General features: G+C 38.1%; 1 protein-coding gene across 2 annotated transcripts in view; it reads left to right on the top strand.

Annotated features, from left to right (window-relative positions):
* The window catches only part of LOC120874263 (prolylcarboxypeptidase), an 89,915-nt gene that overhangs the window by 51,902 nt on the left and 15,499 nt on the right, over positions 1-22,514 (top strand). For both annotated transcript variants that reach the window (XM_040255606.1, XM_040255605.1), the window contains 4 exons: positions 494-595; positions 5,513-5,694; positions 5,953-6,110; positions 6,858-7,030. In XM_040255606.1, the coding sequence (XP_040111540.1) occupies positions 494-595; positions 5,513-5,694; positions 5,953-6,110; positions 6,858-7,030 (615 nt within the window). The remainder of the gene's footprint in view (positions 1-493; positions 596-5,512; positions 5,695-5,952; positions 6,111-6,857; positions 7,031-22,514) is intronic.

The raw sequence follows: 22,514 nt of genomic DNA on the forward strand, positions 1-22,514 counted from the left end.
TGAATTGATACATATAAAGTGCTTAGAATGGTATTTAATGAATTGTAAGCACTCAGTTAATAGTAAACCCAGGGGAATCCAATATGTTTATTTGTACTGTTGTCTTTTATGTTATAAATAATAGTTATTTGTGAGTAGGCAGATAGCTTATTTATCCTGCTCTTTCCTAGATTCTTTGGGACACAGTGCAATTTGAAGGCTATTTTAGACATAATGTTGATTCCGAGGCTAGAGTGTCAGAATAAGGAGAGTTAGAATGATTGGTAGTTGTGCAATGTGGTCTTATTTTGAATTGTTTCATTCTGAACAGTATGAGTTGGATGTGCAACAATGAAACAGTTATATCACTTATCTGTAGCACAAATATGAATTGTCCAGATTCTCAGAGAACTCTTTTTGGTATGGTTTAACATCCATTTCTTATGAGTTGCAAAAAAATTAAGACTTTTTTCACATCCTAATTTTACCCTGTGAATTTGTAAATTCCTTCTAGGGGTTCATGTGGGACATAGCTGAGGAAATGAAAGCCATGTTGGTGTTTGCTGAACATCGGTACTATGGAGAGTCCCTACCCTTTGGTGCTGACTCCTTCTCAGTAAGTGTGTCTTTTAAGTTTAGAACATTTTCTAATCACATGTTCCACTGTAAGAAAAATGATAGCTTTAACTTGAACTGCCTGAAATTTTAGTAACTTGTATTTAACCTTTTCATATACAATTTGAAACCTTTTTGTATATAATTTCATATATAATTTTAAAGGCTCAATTTAAAAAAACTGTATTCTTTTTAAATAATCATATTATTTTAAAAATTATTTGAAAAATCGTATTATTACCATTTTTATAGTGTTGATCAGTCTTTAACTCAATGTGATGAGGCTAGCTTTTGCCAGGTAAATCTTAATCTAAGAATGTGGAGATTGGAGGGAACTTTTCATTGTTTAAAAATATCAATAAATAATCCTCTTTATAAATTATATATGTAAATTTTGGGTCTGTCACTGGAAAAAAATGTTAGGAGTGCACAAATACTTGTTTAGTAAGGTGTTTTTCAATAAAATAAGTTCAGATCATCTCTGTGATTCAGAGAGGTCAGCTAGTGACTAGATTCCCTCCTGGCCTTTCTTTTCTCTCAAGGAACTTTGGCCTTGGCCACAGATCTACACTTCAATAAGCCAAGACACCCTTTCCTTAGCTGAGTCACTTATGTACTACCCTTGTGTTTCTGACTATATGGATTTGCCATCTGTATTATTCACTATTATTCTTTTAGTAACTTACTTTTCAAACTTAGTACTTTTTAAATAAAGGCTTTATGTACTATTTTTTCTAAGTTATATTGAAATAAAACAAGTATTAAATTAAAAATATTTGTGCACTACCTAGGATCATGATGTATACCACCTTTATACACATACCAGGCATTTAAAAAAAAAAGATTTCTTTCTTTTTTTTTAATGTGGTCACTTTTTTTTTAAGTCTTCAATTGAATTTCTTACAACACTACTTCTGTTTTATGTTTTGATATTTTTGGCCCTAATTCATGTGGGATCTTAGTTCCCTGACCAGGGATCGAACCTGTACACCCTACTTTGGAAGGTGAATGGAATACCAGGGAAATCTCCATACAATGATTTTGGAGAAATTTGAGTTAGAGTAACTTGGGTCAGTCATTTTCTAGGCTTCCTGTTTTAAAAGAACTTTTTATTTTCAGAAATTTTATTATCTTATATTATAAATAAATAAAAAGTTCTTGTGTTATAAATGAAAACCAGAGTGATTGTTGCATGGAAAACTCTATTCTTCAGTTTATTATTTTGCATAATTATCTGATTAGGAAAGCTGATAGGTTTTGAAACCATTGGAAAGTAGTTTGTTGCAGATAAAAACACAACCTTCTTTCCTAGTTCCCTGTGGTCCATACTCTGCTAGGAAAAAGGAGGTGAGGGCTCTCTATGCTATGCTTCCTTCCCTTCATGCGCTTCCAGAATTTGTCAGTAGCACGGGGGAATATTGCAAATGCATAAGATTGGAAAAAAACCGCACTCAACTATACGTCGTGCCATGAAAACCGGAAGTAAAGAATAGTGACAGACCGTGAGAGAGAAGTTAAGAAGTCAGAGAACATACATCATGGATAAGAGGAAAGGTTAAAGGAGTAAGTGACATGCATAGGAGAGAGGGAAGATGGGCCTCTGTGGTTCCAAAATATACCAGGTGATGGGAGTAGTCAGAGTGGTGAGACCAAAATATGAAAGTTAAATAGGATAGTCTGATATGGATATGTGACTGTGTTAGTTATCTGTTGCTACATAACAATTTACCTCAAACTTTAATGGCTTAAAACAACAACGAACATTTATTATTTTCCAGTTCCTGTGGGAATTTTGAGTGACTCAACTAGGTGGTTCTGTTTCAGGGGATCTCATGAGGTTAAGACGTCATTTAGTGCTTCAGTCACCTGAAGGCTTGACTGAGGCTGGAGGACCCTCTCTACTTATGTGGAGGATCCATATGAGTGACAAATTGGTGCTAGGTATTAGCAAGATGCTTTAGTTTGTCCTCTCTTGGGTTTTTCCAAAGGCCTGCTTGAGTGGCTCATGACATGACAGCTAGCTTCCCTCAAGGTTGGCCATCCAAGAGAGCAAGGTGGAAACTGCAGTGCTTTTTTTTTTAAAGTCTTTATTGAATTTATTACAATATTGCTTCTGTATTATATTTTGGTTTTTCGGCCGCAAGTCATGTGGGCTACAGTCCACACGGTCACAAAGAGTCAGACACAGCTGAAATGACTTAGCATGCATGCACATGTGGGCTCTTAGCTCCCCAAGCAGATATCAAACCCATACCTCCTGCTTTGGAAGGTGAAGTCTTACCTAGTGGACCACCAGGGATGTCCACCTGCAATGCTTTTTACGACCAGACTTTGGAAGTCATATATCATTTCTGCCACATTCTATTTGTGTTAGAACCAAGTCACTAAGTCGAGACCAAGTTCAAAGGGGGAAGAATTAGCCTTCACCTTTTAAAAGGAGACTCTTCTTTAATTGCCGGGAGCCAGTGTGAGGAATCCCACATGTGACAAGGTCATGAGGGAGGAAGCTGACATACGCAAGGCCGTGATCAGACTTCAGGAGTTCCCCCTGGCATTTCCTGAGCATCCACCCCCCCCAAAATAAAAATCTGCCGTCTTTCGTACTCTGCTTTTCCACTTTTCTGATATTCTCTGGAAAAAGTCAACTCAGGGCTTTAGTCTTCTGCATTTGAAAGGGATGTTTCAGTTAACCCCCTCTGATTGCTCTCTAGCTTGCCTAACAGGTTCCCTGGACCTCTTACAGCTTGTGAATTGCTTGCAGCCCCCAACTGCGAGAGGCACAAAGCTTAAAAGCATCTTAAAGATACAGAGCCTTTTCTAAAGAGTTAAAAATTATATTGGTGACGGGATTTCACTGTTGACTCAATGATTGCTGCCAGGCCTCCATATTCTTTATGTTTTAGGCACCTGGGAGGATGTTAATCAATGTAAACGAGATATGGAAAAAGATATATAATAGTTTTGATGTTAGCAACACTAGACTTTTGAGTTAATTACTTCTTTTGTTATATATCACTGCACTCCTTTTGTGTCCTTGCTATGTAAGAATGTAACTTTATTTAGTGCTTTCTGAGAGTGGCACCAGACTTTGGGAAGATCAACACAAATAAGTCTTCTGGTTGACAAACCCTTATCAGAAAAAAGGCTGTAAAACGTTAATTGGCCCTTTTTGCTGGAAGATGATGTAAATTACCTAAGACTTGTGTATACAATTAGGTATGCAGAGAGAAAAGCCTGGTTTTGATGAGTCTGGACTGCTAATACTGCATAATTTTGTATTACCCATTGATCTCTATGTACAATCTAAAAGGTATATAAGGCCTTCTAAACAATAGGAGCCAGAGCCAGTCGCTGGACTGGTTTCCCCCTTGTCTCTCTTTCTTTTTTCCTCCCTCTCCTCTTTACTTTAATTTCAGGCTGAATTCCCATCTGGGGCGTGGAGGCTCGCCAAGTCTACTTACTTGCCCTGGCTGTTAAGACCTGCGCGAAAGGGAGTCTAAGGCGAGGCACCCTTAGATATTCAAGCGAGTGCTGGTGGCCCAACGTAGATGGTGCAAATTCCTTGTCTGGAATTTTATTGGTCTTCCGCGTAATCCAAGTTATTCAGCCCTCTTCCTCCACTTAATCTTCCTACTACACTGTTGTTTCTTAATCTAATCTTATATCAATCAATAAACAAGTCTTTCCTTGCCAACGCTGTCCATCCTTCGAATTCCCTGGATCCACTGGGGCTGGACCTCGGCATTTAATCTTCTCAGCTTAGCAGGACTCCGTTTGAGTTCCATCTTCCTACACTGCAGTGAGGAAATTCTCCCTAGGCAGATAACTAGATGATCATGAAACTTACTTCCTGAGTAAGTAAGTCACAGCTATGATGTTTCCAGTAGTCATGTACAGATGTGAGAGCTAGACTTTAAAAAAGCCAGACAATTGATGCTTTTGAACTGTGTTCTGGAGAAGACTCTTGAGAGTCCCTTGTAAAGCAAGGAGATCAAACCAGTCAATCTTAAAGGAAATGAACCCTGAATACTCTTTGGAAAGACTGATGTTGAAGCTGAAACTCCAGTCCTTTGGCTACCTGATGCAAACAGCTGACTCATTGGGAAAGACCCTGATGCTGGGAAAGATTGAAGGCAGAAGGAAAAGAGGGTGACAGTATCAGATGGTTGGATGGCATCACTGATTCAAAGGACATGAACTTGGGCAAACTCGGGGAGATGGTGAGAGACAGGGAGGCCTCGCGTGCTGCAGTTCATGGGGCTGCGAAGAGTCAGACACAACTTGGCGACTGAACAACATTCTTCTCTCAGGAATCAAAGTCTTGTGTTGCTTTTCCAATGTCTGAAAAAGGTTGTTCCATATCTTGCTTTTTTTTCCTTAACTTCAATTTTATAGTTGTACAACAGGCAGGCTGACTTGTTCCAGTTGTTGGTATATCAGGCATAATAATCTTTCTGATGAGGAAGGATGTTTTATTTTTACTGATGATTCTTCCATTTTTCACAAGATTTAGTTTACCTTTGCTTTATATGGTAGCCTTTGTAAATGTTTCAAGATTTGAAATAAAAATTAGAATAGTTGTCTGTTAAAATTAGTATTGTATGCTATCACATCTGTTGTTAAATGTTACTTATGGTTTGTCTCTGTTGTTTCTACTACCTCAGCAAAGTCTTTGGTAAATAGCATTTAATAGAAATTACATTTGAATGCAAAAATATATTATTTTCTTCCCACAAACTTAAAATCACTTTCCATGAGTTTAAATTAGCAGTGCTAATGCTTTAACTGGTGTTTTAACTCAGTTGCCTAGAAATTCTATTTGGAGAAAAGCTTATCTGGCTTTTTTCTGGATCTATGTTATACCTAAGCTGCTATTATGTGCACATTTATACCCATGTTCTTTGTTATTTTTCTTTAGGATTCCAGACACTTGAATTTTCTGACAACGGAACAAGCTCTGGCTGATTTTGCAAAGTTAATCAAATACTTGAAAAGAACAATCCCAGGAGCTAGAAATCAACCTGTCATTGCCCTAGGGGGCTCTTATGGTGGCATGCTTGCAGCCTGGTTCAGGATGAAGTATCCTCATTTGGTGGTTGGGTAAATGCATTTATGTTGGATGTGAGCACTTTCTTAATGATTGGCAAAGCGAACATAGAGTGGTTTTTTTTGGAGGGGGGGTGGGGGGAAGGTAAAACATATCCTATTCTATTGTATTGAGATTTCTAATTTCTATTTCACTAAGAGTTGTAGATTTTTCTCACCACTCTTGTTTGGTATCAGTTTCAATTTTAAAACTTGAATTCTGTGAGTTACATTTTTTTCCTTTCTCTTTCTTTTGGTCTTCTTACCATTTAGAGCTCTTGCATCCTCTGCCCCCATCTGGCAGTTTAATGATCTGGTGCCTTGTGACGTATTTATGAAGATTGTAACTACAGATTTTAGCCAAAGTGGCCCAAATTGTTCAGAGACTATCCGCAGGTCCTGGGATGCCATTAATCGACTTGCAAAAAAGGGTAAGCTTTAATTAAGAGAATGGAATCATGTTTTGGTTTTTTTTGTACCTTTTAAGTGCTAAATTTAACACTTTCCACTTTTTCAGTAAACCTTTTATTTAAATATAACATACATAACTGAACGACTAACACTTTCTTTTATTTCACTTTACATATTTAAGTATAACATATAGAAAAGTACACAAATCAAAATATACAGCTTGGTGAATTTTTGCAAAGTGAATACATAGTGTATTCAGCATGCAGATCAGGAAATCCCTCCCCACCCCCACCCCCAAATCCCCTCTGGCCCTTTGCAGTTACTACCTCTGTGCTTATCAAACCAGTTGCTATCCTGATTTCTAGAACCGTAAATTAACTTTGCTTACTCTTGAATTTTTTAATAATTGGAATTGCATGGTATGTATTTTTTGTCTCTGCTGTCTTTTACTCAACACTGTGAGATAAATCCATTTGTTTTATTTAGGTATAGTTTATGCATTCTCCTTGCTGTATAGTGTTTCATTTGTTTATTTACAAATGACAGTGATTGAGAATACTAACTCTGGTAAGCCCCAGGAAAATAGGCAACTTATCTATCATGAGATTAACCAGTTGCTCTAAAGATATTTTGTTGAATGTTGAAAAAGCCTTTTTGGAGAAACTGCATAGGAGACTGAGTTTTTTAAAACACAGGTGAAGAATAAATGATCTGTAAAACCCTTCTGTTGAGCTTTTTTGATTCCAACAATGTGACTCTATTCTCAGGCCCTGGCTTGCGTTGGCTTTCTGAAGCCCTTCACTTATGCACTCCGTTAACAAAATTGCAGGATGTTCAGCATTTGAAAGACTGGATCGCTGAAACCTGGGTGAATCTGGCAATGGTGGACTACCCTTACGAGTCCAACTTTTTACAGCCTTTGCCTGCTTGGCCTGTCAAGGTAACAGGAAGATATCCTTTCATCACTTTTAATAATGTCACACGAGTGTATGTTCCTTGGTTCTTTGTCTTGTCACAACAAAGATTTTGAGCGACGGGCATTAAAGCCCTCGGCGCGTCATAGCTCTCAGGACAAACCGTGTTATAGCTCTTAGGCAAATCAGTGTTATGGCTCAATTTTATTTAGAAGATAGCAGGAGAATCCATCCTCGAAGCGGGAGGGCATGCCAACCCAGAGACTTGAAGAGAAGAGAGTGGAGGAGCACGTGGGGGAGGGAGAGAGAGAGAGGAAGAGAGAGAGAAAGAGCACATGCACGTGGGAGTGGGGGGAGTGGGGGAGAGAGAGAGAGAGAGAGAGAAATAGAGAGAGCAAGGCTTTGGCTCCTCCTTTTATGTTTTTTCCTCCACGTGGGCCTGCCCTATGCAAATTGGGCTTAGCCAGGAGTGCTGTTTGTCTTCACTCTGGTCCTTGGACCTTCTTTTGTTCTATTTTCGTGGGCTTTTCCCTTCCTTGTCTTTCAGCCACCGCCATTTTGGACTCCTTTTCCCTATTCTACCAACCTAACAATAACATACTTCTCTCTCTTCACCAGCCCCCACCCCCTGCCTCTCTTTTTTTTGGTGCGTTCTCTGACTTTCAGCATCAGAGGAAGTCTCAGTGACAGGGGGACTCTGGAATTAATTGAATCTCAAACCTAGGTAGGAATCCTGGTTTTACTCAAACTTGGACGTGTTACCTAGCTCTTCTGAACTTCAGTTTCCTCATTTAAATAATGGAGGTAAAATGCATAGATTATAGAGTTGTATGAATTACAACTCTTAGAACTAAAAAACTAACTCTTAGAAATAAGAACAATAGTTGCTGTTAATGAAATAGTTACTATGTGCCCAATTCTGTGCTGTATATTTGTATATGTGAGTCACATAGAGCTATATGTGATACATGGTCAGTTCAGTTCAGTTCAGTCACTTAGTCATGTCTGACTCTTTGCGACCCCATGAATCGCAGCACGCCAGGCCTCCCTGTCCATCACCAACTCCCGGAGTTCACTCAAACTCACGTCCATTGAGAAAGTGATGCCATCCAGCCATCTCATCCTAGGTCGTCCCCTTCTCCTCCTGCTCCCAATCCCTCCCAGCATCAGTCTTTTCCAATGAGTCAACTCTTCGCATGAGGTGGCCAAAGTACTGGAGTTTCAGCTTTAGCATCATTCCTTCCAAAGAACACCCAGGACTGATCTCCTTTAGAATGGACTGGTTGGATCTCCTTGCAGTCCAAGGGACTCTCAAGAGTCTTCTCCAACACCACAGTTCAAAAGCATCAATTCTTTGGCACTCAGCTTTCTTCACATGGTCAGTGCTTGATAAATGGCAGCTGCTATCATGGTGCTATGATTCAGTCAACTGCTAAATGTATTCTAAGTACTAGAGACATCATAAAGGCTGCATACATACAGCAAGGTGGAGTACAAAGAGCGCTGACTCTGGATCCTTATCCAGAGCTACCCTCTACCAGCTGTGTGGTCTTTGGCAAGTCTCTCCTCTTCTTAGGCCTCCGTGTCTTCCTCTGCAGAATAGGATAATGATACTTACATTCTCAGTATGGTTGTGCTGCAGATCAAATAAAATACTGGATGTGAAAACGCTCTGGAAAATTTAAAGAAACATGACACAATAAAATTTAAAGTTCTTTTCATGCCAGAATTCTTTATTGTATGTATTCTTGTTAAGCATTCCTTTGTAAAGAGCATTCCTCATAGTTTTAGAAACAAAGGCTGGCCAACTTGATGGTTATTAAATTCAGAGAATATAACAGATTCTATAGCTAGAACGAGTGCTGTAAATGTATAGAGAATTGGTAATGTAAGAACCAGATTTCAAAAGCAATTTTAATTTAGCTGTTCTTTTGAATTATTAAATGCACACCTTGCTTAAAACTTTGTAACCCAAATGAACCAAGATCATTTGCTACTAGAGATACTTTTCTTCATCTAAAAAGTAGAATGGCCAGTGGATAACTTGCACACAGTAAGCCAGAGGTAAATGTGTATTTGAATTAAATTCAATTTTGACACTACAAAATTATTTTAAAGAGTAGATCTCTCTTACATGGTAAGAAAACCTAAATCAAAATAATGAGAAAAAACTAAATGTGAAACCATTAGTCTCCATAAATGTATAGGTGCTAATCATGTCTTATCTTTCTATATTATTTTATATTTATAAAGCACTTTCATATATGCTATCTCATTTAATCCCCACAGTCGAGTTATAATTCCAGTTTTATGGAGAGGAAATTTAAGCTCTATGAAGAGATGGCGGAAGTGGTTTTGAATGCGAATCTGCCATTGTTCACAGCCCATGATCTTCTCGCGTATTGCACTGAACTAGTAATGGAAGACTTGAGGGAAGAGTTGGGTAGATTGCTGGCCGCAGTGTGACAACTATCAGACTTAACTTTATACTCTGTGTACAGAGTGAGAATTACATTTGCATCTTTATGCCCATTTGGAGAATGAGTTGTCAGATGATAAAAACATAGGGAGACTTCCTTTGTTATTTAGAATAGGGGCTGGCAAACTTTATCTGTAAAGGACTAAATAGTAAATATTTTAGGCTTTGTGAGCTGTATAGTTTCTGTGACAGTTACTCAGCTTTGTAGCTTTGGCAAGAAAGTGACCACAGACCATATTTAAATGAATGAGGAAGGCTGTGTTCCAACAGTATTTATAAAACAGGCAGTGGCTGGCTTTGGCCTGGGGCCTATAGTTTGCTGACCCAACTTAGGAAAAGTGCCAGAGGAATACATCTTTTTAAGTTCATTTATGATTTGAAATAGTAAACAGCCTAACTGGTTTTGTCTCTGCATCTTTAATATTCTTTTTGAGATATTTTGCTGTTGAATCTTAACTGTAAATATATAGTCTTGTCTTTTGTCTCTCCTGAGTAATCACTCAAAATTAGTGGAGTATATCTCAAATATTTTGTCATGTGTTTTTGATTTAGCACAGTCTTTTTTATCTTTTGTGTACATATATATATTTTAAAAGTTTATTTTTAAGGCAAAGTAACTTTGTGCCTTTGCCTCATAATGACCTTTTACTTCTTTTATCTAGGACTTATTCCTGTCATTTCCTTCAGTTTTTTGTTTTGTTTTGTTTTGTTACCAACTTTATCCTTTCTTTTGACTTATTAAAGAACTCTTGATTGTTTATGATATGTTTATAAATCTCTTTCCTGCTTGCATCCCACCAAAAGTAACCTCTCTTTGCCTCTTGCTTGAGAAACTTCCTTTGCCTCCATCTATCTATAATTTTATCCTATCTGATTTCAGAACTTTTCCAGTACATGTCTCTCTCCCAAGCTTTTAGTTTCAGATCACTTTCTTTCACTGTTCATTCTGTTTCTCCTTTCTTGACCCCCTCTCTGTTCTCCCAACCCCCTAATCCCTGGAACACTACCCAGTTGGAGACTGCTCTTTCACTTGGATAGTTCCATTTAACCAGGACTCCTCCTCCCTCTGATACACTTCCTCCTTTTTAAAGGACTAACAAACAGCGTTCCTTTTCTGAGTCTGTAACTCAAGCTTAGGATGGTGAGATGATATGTAATAGTTATGAAAAAATGCAGGTGATTTCCAGTGCTGCCTGGACTTGTACGGTTCTGAAGTATCCATATGGAGTGTCTGAATGCCATTTTCCACATCAACTCAAGTATCATTGTTTCTAATTTATCTTTGAGCCATGCACACTCAGACTCCATTTGCTTTTGTTTACTGTTAACAGAAGCTGCAACATTCATGCAGAAATAATCATGGCCTTGGCTGATAGAACACAAGGAAGAGGAGAAAAGGGAAATAGAAAACCCCTCTGTCATTTGACTGCTCTGTCAGCATAAAAACTGCTAGCTCTCAGTTCTCAGTTTCAAGAGCAGTGGTAAAGGATACTATAGTTTGTTTATTTTGGAATCATTTTTCAGCTGATAACTCACCATATCTTTTGGCTTAGCCTCCTGAGCATGCAGATAGATACAGTGAAATAATAAGACATAAGATGGAAAATCTCTTCTGTTTGTCTTGGTGTTTGATAATGTATTCGACCTCTCTGGGTGGTTTAAGCGGTTTAGGTGCATTCTATGAAAAGGGAGCTTTTAATGACAAAACTAATGTGATTATCTGAGTGAGTGTGAGAGGGGTATTGAAGCCTTAGAGAAAGAAAATCTGTTAGAAAAGCTGAATGTATCTGCTTAATCCTTTCTCTAATGTGGATGGGCCATCCTATCTGAGAAGAGATAGTTTTGTGGTTTTTTTTGACCTATCTTCTTTAAAAGCATTTCTTTGCCTTCTTTTTCTTTCTGTTATTCAAATACTTATCTTCATAGGTAGAGGGACACTTAAAGCTTTTCAGCAACTCATTATCTTTACTTTCTCTGGTGTACATGGCATTATATTTGGGTTAAGAGCTGATCAGTTTGGAACGGACATTACAGTGTTCTACTGTCTCCATGATTTCTACACTATTTAAAACAGAATTATTAAAATGGACCTCTTATGCTCTTGTTATGTTTTTTTCCTGAATGTTCACATGTGTTCTAGGAAACAGTGAATTAAATCTGTCCATTTCTTAAACCTCGTTTTACTCTACTGCTTTACAGTTTTCTTTTTACTATTTCTTAATAAAAAGTTTTTTGTAATTTTATATTGCCACAGAATCCCTTCTCTAAGTTTTTACCTAAAACAAATGCACTTAGAAAACTGTAACGTGAGAATAAAAAAAAAATTAAGCCTGAGGCTGCAGGTATGTTTAGGTACCGTTTTTGTTGTTACTTGACTCATACTGTGAGTTCAGAGTCGAGTATGTGTAGTGTAGTGGTTACACATGGTATCTTCAGAGTGTTCTGCATTTGAATCCCAGTTCTGTTACTTTCTGGTTGTATGACTTCGCAGAAGTTTCTTAACCTCTCTCTGCTTTGGTTTCCTTATCAGCAAAATGGGGATAAAGAACTATAATGTTTATTAGAGTCGGTATGAGGACTTAATAGGACCTGCTGTATGGTAAGCACTAAATTGATGCTGCTGTTGCTGCTAAGTTGCTTCAGTCGTGTCCGATTCTGTGTGATTCCATAGACGGCAGCCCACTAGGCTCCTCTGTCCCTGGGATTCTCCAGGCAAGAATACTGGAGTGGGTTGCCATTTCCTTCTCCAATGCATGAAAGTGAAAAGTGAAAGTGAAGTTGCTCAGTCATGCCTGACTCTTAGCAACCCCATGGACTACAGCCTACCAGGCTCCTTCGTCCATGAGATTTTCCAGGCAAGAGTGCTGGAGTGGGGTGCCATTGCCTTCTCTGAAATTGATGCTAGTTATATGCATATGATTATTACTATAGAATATATATATATACATATCAAGAAGACATTGTTGTACCAAGAGTTTGTAGCCAGATTCTGGGTTCAGAACCCGTATTCACTATTTTAAATTTGTGTGTCTGTAGTCAGACCTCTCTGAGCTTTTTCCTTCTCTGTGAAGTCGGGATGGTTATTGTGTTTCTCCCTGGGTCACTATAGGGAAAACACCTGAACTCAAGGAATAGTCAATAGTTTTACTAGCAGATTCAGCCCCTGCTGTTCCCATATCAGTGGATTTATGGTCTAAGTAGGAATGCTATGTCATATGTAGAAATTGTTTAGAAAGCATTGTTTGTTAGTGTCTACAAAATAAATAGACAGTATAATTAATTAATTCAGTTGCTCAGTCGTGTCCAACTCTTTGCGACCCCATGAACCGCAGCATGCCAGGCCTCCCTGTCCATCATCAACTCCTGGAGCCCATCCAAACCCATATCCATTGAGTCGGTGATGGCATCCAACCATCTCATTCTCTGTTGTCCCCTTCTCCTCCTGCCCTCAATCTTTCCCAGTATCAGGGTCTTTTCAAATGAGTCAGCTCTTCTCATCAGGTTGCCACAGTATTGGAGTTTCAGCTTCAACATCAGTCCTTCCAATGAATCCTCAGGACTGATCTCCTTTAGGATGGACTGGTTGGATCTCCTTGCAGTCCAAGGGACTCTCAAGAGTCTTTTCCAACACCACAGTTCAAAAGCATCAATTCTTCTGCTTCATAATACAGGGGCTATCTTAATGCTGAGTATTTTGAATAGAAGTGGTTGGCAGAGAATTTTTCTTTGATTAGATCACAGTCCCTAAGTATATAATTAACAGACCAAGTCATATGGGTAATAATTGCAAATTTCAAGCTTAAGCTGAAATATTACATGAGATTGAACCAAATAGGCCAATATTTGTGTTTGACTTCTAAGCATGACAATTTCATATGATTCAGCTTAACATTTACATAGGTATTTCATGCATCTTATAGTAGTTTAACAGAAGTTTATGAATACTTCTTTTGAATTACTGGTTTTTGAATAAACATGGGAATGGTGCTGAGGTTTTGCCAATATACGTGTTTTGGGGAAAACTTTATTCACTCTTGGCTACCCCAAAATTCTTAATGGAATACAGTCTTCCCTTAGTGTCCATGGTATCTTCAGGGGATTGGTACCAGTAGCCCATGTTTCTACAAAAATCCATGGATGCTCAAGTCCCTTATATAAAATGGCATAGTACAGTCAGTGGGCTTCCCTGGTAAAGAATCCACCTGCTGATGCAGGAGCCATGGGTTCAGTCCCTGGATTAGGAAGATCCTCTGGAGAAAGAAACCCACCCCAGTATTCTTGCTTGGGAAATCCCATGGACAGAGGATCCTGGTGGGCGACAGTCCATGGGGTCGCAGAAGAGTCGAACACGACTTAGCGACTAAACAATAGGAAGTAGGGTTAGTGGGCCTCTTTATCCATGGGTTTCCCGTCAGTGGATTCAGCCAGCCTCAGATGGAAATTTCCATCCATGGATACCAAACTTGTGGATATGGAGGGCTGACTGTATATTTATTGAGAAAAATCTTTATAAATGGACCCGCTCAGTTTAAACTTGTGTTTTTCAAGGGTCAGCTGTACATAGAGATATGTTAGGCAGTGGGTCTTTTAAGCTAGAGGATGATACTTAGACTCACAGAATCTTTGTGTTAGAAAGGAAATTTAGAAACACCTAAAGACTCACAGAATCTTTGTGTTAGAAAGGAAATTTAGAAACACCTAAAATAATCAAATTATCTTATTTCAATTATATTTTGTTTGGCCACACTGTGTGGCTTATGGGATTTTAGTTCCCTGATCCGGGATGGAATTCAGGGCCCCAGTAGTGAGACTACTGAGTCCTAACCCCTGGACCACCAGGGAATTTGTGGCAAACGTATTTTAAGTGATATTTTTCAGGCCTTCTATCTAGCCTTGCTAAGTGCTAAGTTGCTTCAGTCATGTACTGCTCTTTGTAACCCTGTGGACTGTAGCCCACCAAGATCCTCTGTCCATGGGATTTTCCAGGCATGAATACTGGAGTGGGTTGCCATTTCCTTATCCAGGGTATCTTCCCGAACCAGGGATCAAACCTATGTCGATTATGTCTCCTGCTTTGGCAGACAGATTCTTTACCACTGGTGCCATCCATCTATGGCAAACAAATTTTAAGTGATATTTTCCAGTCCTTCTATCTAGCATACTGGTAGCATTATAAATTGATACTTCCTTTCTATAGGGTACTTTGACATGTAGCAAAAGACTTAAAAATGTTTATTTCTTTCAAGCCAGTAATTCCTCCAAGAATTTATCTCAAGAAAGCAAGGGTAGATAGATAGATAGATTTAGCCCCAAGGATATTTATTACAGCCTTACTTGTAATAATAAAAGATTGAGATGATACAAATTACCAATTTGTCCTCAAATCCCCATGCTGATTGCTGCCTTCTGAAGTTTCTCATGTTGGTCATTGTCCTTATTAGAGTGTGGTGCTCAGAACTGGACACAGTACTCCAACGATGCTCTGACCTCACAGAGGACAGTGGGCCCAGGATTGCCCTTAATCTGGACGTGGAATTTCTATCAGCAGAGGCCAAGTTTCTGATCATGATGTTCTCTCTGTGTAAGTGAGGCTGCCAAAACCCAAGTATTGTCAGCTGGTGCCGGTCTCCAGCCATGCTTGTGTCTTTTAAGGAATGACAGTAGCTGTTTGCATAGATGACTATTCATGGAGACGCCTTTTCTTTGCCTGACAGAGGCCCAGTGTTCTTGCTCTGAGAGGGGATCTGATGCCAGCATGTGAGTCACACTCACTTGTTACTGTTCTCTTCAAGAGTTTTAGGCCACTTGTTGCTGCACATCAGCACCCCCTTCTCCCTCGGCCCAGCTTGCATTGTCACCCTGCCTCATCTGCCATGCCATGCTTGAACATAATGCTCTTCTCTGCATTCCATGGGTCTGCTCTGTAGTCTTGTGCTGCATTTTGAAAGAGCTAAGTCCACTGGGGGAATCCACATGCAGGAAAGAATGATGATCTTTGCTATCTATACATGATCTATTGCATGGCAGTAGATAGTTTAATAATCTATGATTAGTTCTTAATTTTCATATATTCTTGTGAATTTGATTGGTTTATGTTTCGGGAACATTGTCTGAGAAAAGGGCTATACAATTAGGTATTTTTGACTTACCATGAATGATGGAGAGTTGTCAGAATAGTAAACCACTCTTTTGCTTGTTTTCTTCAGCTTTCATTTCCTTATTGCTTTAAGCTTGATAAGTTTGTGAATCTTAATTTCTGACTTTCTCACACTCAGCATTTCCAAAAACTTATTGAGAATAATCACATTCTATCTCGCTTTTGGAAAGTCGCGTTGCAATTGAGCATGTTAAAGGCTCTGAGAAATCCTGTAGTTAAGAATACTGTTCACATTTGCTGCTACAACATTTTCTAAAATTATTTGACTGTAAATCTTTTTTCACAAAGTATCATTTAATATTCCGTAGACATATTGTTGTGCCAAATAAATTTGTGAAGAGGTATTAAAATTTCCCTGTAATTTATTTTTTCTGTCTTTTCAAGCTTCCCTTTTTCTCAGGAAGGCGTTGCTGGAAGCTGGTCCTAGGCAGAACTGTAATGAGAGACCAGCTTTGCTTGTGACTGCTCATCTCCTTTTGCAACTTTCCTGTCTGTGGGAGCATGTCCCTAGACGAGGCCTTGTTGCTCCTGCTGGCCAGAATTTCTCTCTGAAGTGGGGTAACTGGGTTCTTCCTTGCCTGGCTCCATCTTCTCTGGACCAGTCTCTTTTTTGTCAGAACTTGCCTTTTTGTATGTATCTTTTCTATATGAAATGAGAGGGGATCAGATCAGTGAATACATGTCAAGATGTTAATAGAGGAGGATGCAAGCTTAATGTATTTTTTTGCCATTGGGGTATTTGCAGTTTTACAAGGGGATGCCTCCTAAGCTGCATAATAGATAAGATATATGTTTTACAACCAGAGAGACCTGGAGTTGAAAGAATCTAAGTTCTATCATTTACTAACTAGATGACCTTGAATAAAGTGATTTAACCTAAGAATCAGTTTGTTCATGTGAACTAGTAGACAAATATATATATATAGTGAGATTGTTGGAGGATAAAATGATGTAATATTTGTAAACCCAGCAATCAATAATTAGTAGCTATTGCTGTTGTTGCTATTGTCTCTATTTCAGCTGATTCTGTTGCCTGTGATTTTCCCCCAACATTTTATTGTGAAAATGTAAGTACCATTTTGTCCATTTTGTAATGGACATGAACTTGAGTAAACTTCAGGAGATGGTGAGGGACAGGGAGACCTGGTGTGCTGCAGACCATGGGGTCACAAAGAGTTGGACACGACTGGGCTACTGTACAACAACAACAACAATATTATTTTTGCTATATTGTATTTGCTTATAATATATATATTCACTTATCCACCCCTCTATCTATCCTTCCTTCTATCTTATTTTTTAAATTCATTCAAAGTATGTTGCAGATATCAGTACACTTCTTCCTAAATACTGTGATGTGATTTAATTTTTTAAATTTAATTTATTAAAACTAAACAAACAAATAAAAAGCCAGTTCATTTATTTATTTCTGCTGCTGCCCTCCTGTCTCCGGCAGCCATTAATCTGTTCTCTTTATTTATTAGTATAGATTTTTAAATTAAAAGAATATTTTTTAGATTCCACATATGAGAGAGCTTACAATATTTGTCTTTGTTTGACTGATTTCACTATCCATGTTGTAACAAATGAATTTCATTCTTTTTTAATGGCATAATAATATTCCATTGTATATATGTACCATATCTCCTTTATTTATTCATGCACTGATGAACTCTTAGATTGTTTCCATATCTTGGAAAATCATTGCCAAGACCTATGTCATTGTAAATAATGCTACAGTGAACATGGAGATGCATATATCTTTTTAAATTAGTGTTTTTCTTTTCTTTGGGCAAATGCCCAGAAGTAGGATTGCTGGATCATATGGCAGTTCTAAATTTTTGAGGAACCGCCATACTGTTTTCCATAGTGATGTATCAGTTTACATTCCTACCAACAGTGCCCAAGGATTCCCTTTTCTCCACATCTTTGCTGACACTTGTTACTATTTTTCCTTTTGATAATAGCCATTCTTATAGATGTGAGGTGATATCTCATTGTACTCTTGATTTGCATTTTCCTTTTAATTAATGATGTGGAGCATCTTTTTATATACTTGTTGCCCATCTGTATGTCTTCTTTGGAAAAGTGTCTGTTCAGATCTTCTGCCCATTTTTTAATTGGATTTTTTTTGTTTTTTGGCTGTTGAGTTGAGTTCTTACATATTTTGGATGTTAGCCCTTTAGATATATGATTTGCAGATATTTTCTCCCATTCAGTAGGTTGACTTTTCATTTATTGATTGTTCCCTTTGCTATGCAGGAGCCTTTCAGTTTGATGTAATCGCACTTGTTTAGTTTTGCTTTTGCTGCTATTGCTTTTGGTGTCAGATTTAAAAAATCATTGCTAAGATCTATGTCAAGGAGCTTACTACCTGTGGTTTTTTTCTGTTAATTTTATGGTTTCAGGTCTTACATTCAAGTCATTCAACTTGAGTTAATTTTTGTGTCTGGTGTAAAATAGACATCCAGTTTCATTGTTTTGCATGTGGCTGTGCAGTGTTGCCAATACCATTTATTAAGAGACTATTTTTCCCCCATTGTATATTCTTGACTTTGTCATTAGTTAATTGATCATATATGCATTGGTTTATTTCTGGTTTCTCTATTCTGTGTCTTTGTTTTTATGCCAGTACCATATTGTGTTAATTAAAATAGCTTTGTAATATAGTTTGAAATCAGAGAGTATGATGCCTCTGGCATTTCTCTTTCTCAAGATTGCTTTATCCACTTGGGGTCTTTTATGGTTCCACACAAATTTTTAAATTTTATTTCTGTGAAAAAGCCATTGGAATTTTGGTAGGGATAGCATTGAATCTGTATATTGCTTTGTGTATGGATATTTTAACAATTCTTCCAGTCCATGAGCATGAAATATATTTTCATTTGTCTTCATTTTTTAAATTAATGTCTTGTATATAAAAAATAAATTTGGTTGTACTCTGTGGCATGTGACACCTTAGTTCTCTGACCAGGGATCAAACCTTTGTCCCCGCATCGGAAGGTGGAGTCTTAATCACTGGACTACCAGGGAAGTCCCTTGTATTTTTTTAATGTACAGGTCTTCCATATCTAAAATACTTCCCCTCAGGTATTTTATTCTTATTAATGTAATTGTAAATGGGACTGTTTTATTAATTTCTCTTTCTAATAGTTCATTATTAGCATATAGAAATGCAACAGATTTTTGTATGTTGATTTTTTATCTTGAAACTTGATTTTGTATCTTGAAAATTCATAGTTTTCTTAATGGATTCATTAATTTTTCTAACAGCTTTTCTTTTTTTGCCACACCACAGAGCTTGTAGGATCTTAGTTCCTTGACCAGAGATTGAACTAGTGCCTGCTGCAGTGAAAGTACAGAGTAGTAATCTCTGAACCTCCAGGGAATTTTCTCTAACAGTTTTTTGATGGAGACTTTTTGATTTTCTATATATAATTTCATGTCACCTGCAAATAGAGACAGTTTTGCTTATTCCTTTCAGATTTAGATGCCTTTTATTTATTTTTCTTACTTACATTCTCTGGCTAGGACTTCCAGTACTATGTTGAATAAAAGTGATGAGTGTGGACATCTTTGTCTTGTTCCTGATCTTAGAGGAAAAGCTTTCAGCCTTTCACTGTTGTGTATAGTGTTTGCTCTGGGCTTGCCGTGTATAACCTTTATATGTTGAAGTTTGTTTCCTCTATGCCCACCTTGTTGAGAGTTTTTATTATAAATGGCTGTTGATTTTTGTCACATACTTATTTGGCATCTATTAAGATGATCATATGATTTTTATCCTTTATTTTGTTAATATGGTGGTTCACATTGACTTATTTGTGGATGTTGAACCATCCTTGAATCCCTGGATACATCCTACTCAATCCTACTCAAGAGCGTATGATCCTTTTAATGTATCGTTGAATTCGGTTTGCTAATATTTTGTTGAGGATTTTTGCATCTGTGGTCATCAGAGATATTGACCTGTAGTTTTCTTTTCTTGTGGCAGGCTTACTAGTTTTGGTATCAGGGTAATGCTGGCCTTGTAAAATGAACTTGCAAGTGTTCCCGCCTCTTCTGTTTTTTTGGGAAGAATTTAGGAAGGATTGATATTAATTCTTCCTTGAATGTTTGGTAGAATACACCAGGGAAACCATCTGGTCCTAGACTTTTGTTTTTTTGGAAGGTTTTTGGTTACCGATTCAGTCTCTTTAGTGTTATTCAGCCTGTTCAGATTTTCTGTTGCATCATGATTCAGTCTTGATAGGTTGCATGTTTCTAGGAATTTATCCATTTCTTCTAGGTTGTTGAATTTGATGACCTAATTATCATCAAATTATATCAATAACATCAATAACAAACTATAATAGTTGTTTGTTATGTTCCTTTGTATTCTTGTGGTATCAGTTGTAGTATCTTCTCTTTCATTTCTTATTTTATTTATTTGAATTCTCTCTCTTTTTCTTGGTCATGCTGGCTAAAGACTTGTTAATTTTCTTTGTCTTTTCAAGGGTTCAGGTTTTTTTTTTTTTTTTTTCCTATTGCCATGTTCCAGACTGCAAGTGTTTCCTGGAAGGGAGTTTTACATATGTCTGGTGTCCTGATATGATACTCCAGTTTTATGGCTGCCACCCTTGGGACACCTCTTGATCACCTGGCCCTGGTGGCTGGGGATGGACTAGGGCTTGCATTCTTGGGTCCCGTGAGACTTTGTAATTGGAGGTATGATTTTTGACAGTTTGCCACCCTCAGGGCACTGCACAGATAGCAGGTTGGGGCACATTGCCCAGTATTTTTGTGAAGGAGATGTCTTTGCTAGTTTGGGGCTTCTGCCTGCAGGGCAGGCTTCAGATTTGACACATACTTAGCGGCCTTCAAGGCTGCTCTTAAAGAAAGTAGGTTGTGGATGCCATCTTGGTGCTTTCATTCTGCCTTGCTGTTAACACGTATTAAAGAGCTTATACACTTATCTGGAGCCCATTTTTTGTGACTGTCCAGTGGACACTTCCAGATCATCCAACTCTGGTGGCCAACAGGACTCATGCGTACAGTCCCACAGGACCGTATATATTTGGATATTTTTAAAAACTGATGCTTGAGAGTCTGGCTTCTAGTCAGCCTGAATCAAAGAGCTAAGGTTTTCCCTTTTGGGATGTTGACAGGTTGTGGCATGTCTTCAACTACTTGGAGTTATTAAGACTATAGTAGGCTGCTTGGATAAGCACAGAGATTTGAAAGACAACCAAGAGTTAAGGCAGAGTTGAACAACAAGGTTTGTCTCCTATATGAGGCCACTCCTTCAAGACTGGAAGAGGTGGTTGTTTCATCTACTATATAGAAATTGAAACAGAGAATCAAACAGAATGAAGAAATAGGAAGAATATGTTCTAAGAAAGAAGAGTATAAAACTCAGAAAAATCTTAATGAGAGAAATATTAATTTATCTGATAAAGAGTTAAAAGTAATGATTATGAAGGTGCTCACTGAACTGGGGAGAAGAATGAATGAACACAGAACTTCAAAAAAGACATGGAAAATATTAAAAATGTACCAAATAAGATGTTACAAAGCTCAGGAATATAATAACTGATAAAATTACACTGGAGAAGATCAACAGCAGATTAGATGAAATAGAAGACAAGATCAGTCAACTCAAAGACAGGGCAGTAGAACTTACTGAATCAGAGCAGCAGAAGGAAAACAGAATGAAGAAAAGTGAAAATAGCTTAAGGGACTTATAGACTAACATTTACATCAAATGGTCTAACATTCACATCATAGGGTCCCCAGAAGAAAAAGAGAAACAGGGGCAGAAATCTTATTTGAAGACAAAACAGCTGAAAGCTTCCCTATCTTCCAGACCTAGGAATCTCAGAGTTCCAAATAAGAGGTATCCAAACAGACTAATACCAAGAAAAATTACAATTAAAATGTCAAAAGTCTTTACTTCTCTAGTGGTACAGTGGATAAGAATCTGGCTGCCAATGCAGGGGACGTGGGTTTGATTCTTGGTCCAGGAAGATTCCACATGCCATGGGGTACCTAACCACATGTGCCACAACTTCTGAAGGCTATGCACCTAGAGCCTCTGCTCTGCAACAAGAGAAGCCACCACAATGAGAAGCCTATGCACCACGACTAAAGGTAGCCCCCCATTACTGCAACTAGAGAAAGCCATACACAGCAACAAAGACCTAGTGCAACCAAAAAAAAAAAAAAATCAGAAGTTAAAGACAAGAAGGAACTTTATACATATTTTTACACAGATTATATTATTATTTTTAATTGGAGTATAAAAAAACTGAATGGAGTATAAAAACAATTTGCACTGCTTTGTCAGTTTTTGCTGTACAGCAAAATGAATCAGCCATAGGTATACATCTGTCCCTTCTTTTTTGGATTTCCTTCTCATTTAGGTCACCACAGAGCACCGAGTAGAGTTCCCCGTGCTATACAGTAGGTTCTCATTAGTTATCTATTTCATACATAGTAGTATATGTATGTCAATCCCAGTCTCCTGATTCATCTCACCACCACCCCTTTCTCTCCCTTGGTGTCCATACATTTGTTCTCTACATCTGTGTCTCTATTTCTGCTTTGCAAGTAAGATCATGTATGCAATTTTTCTAGATTCCACATATATGTGTTGCTGCTGCTGCTGCTAAGTCGCTTCAGTCGTGTCCGACTCTGTGCGACCCCATAGATGGCAGCCCACCGGGCTCTCCCATCCTTGGGATTCTCTAGGCAAGAATACTGGAGTGGGTTGCCATTTCCTTCTCCACTGCATGAAAGTGAAAAATCAAAGTGAAGTTGCTCAGTTGTGTCTGACTCTTAGTGACCCCATGGACTGCAGCCTACCAGGCTCCTCCGTCCATGGCATTTTCCAGGCAAG

The sequence above is a fragment of the Oryx dammah genome, unplaced genomic scaffold, assembly GCF_014754425.2.
Source record: "Oryx dammah isolate SB20612 unplaced genomic scaffold, SCBI_Odam_1.1 HiC_scaffold_15, whole genome shotgun sequence".
Classification (NCBI taxonomy): domain Eukaryota; kingdom Metazoa; phylum Chordata; class Mammalia; order Artiodactyla; family Bovidae; genus Oryx; species Oryx dammah.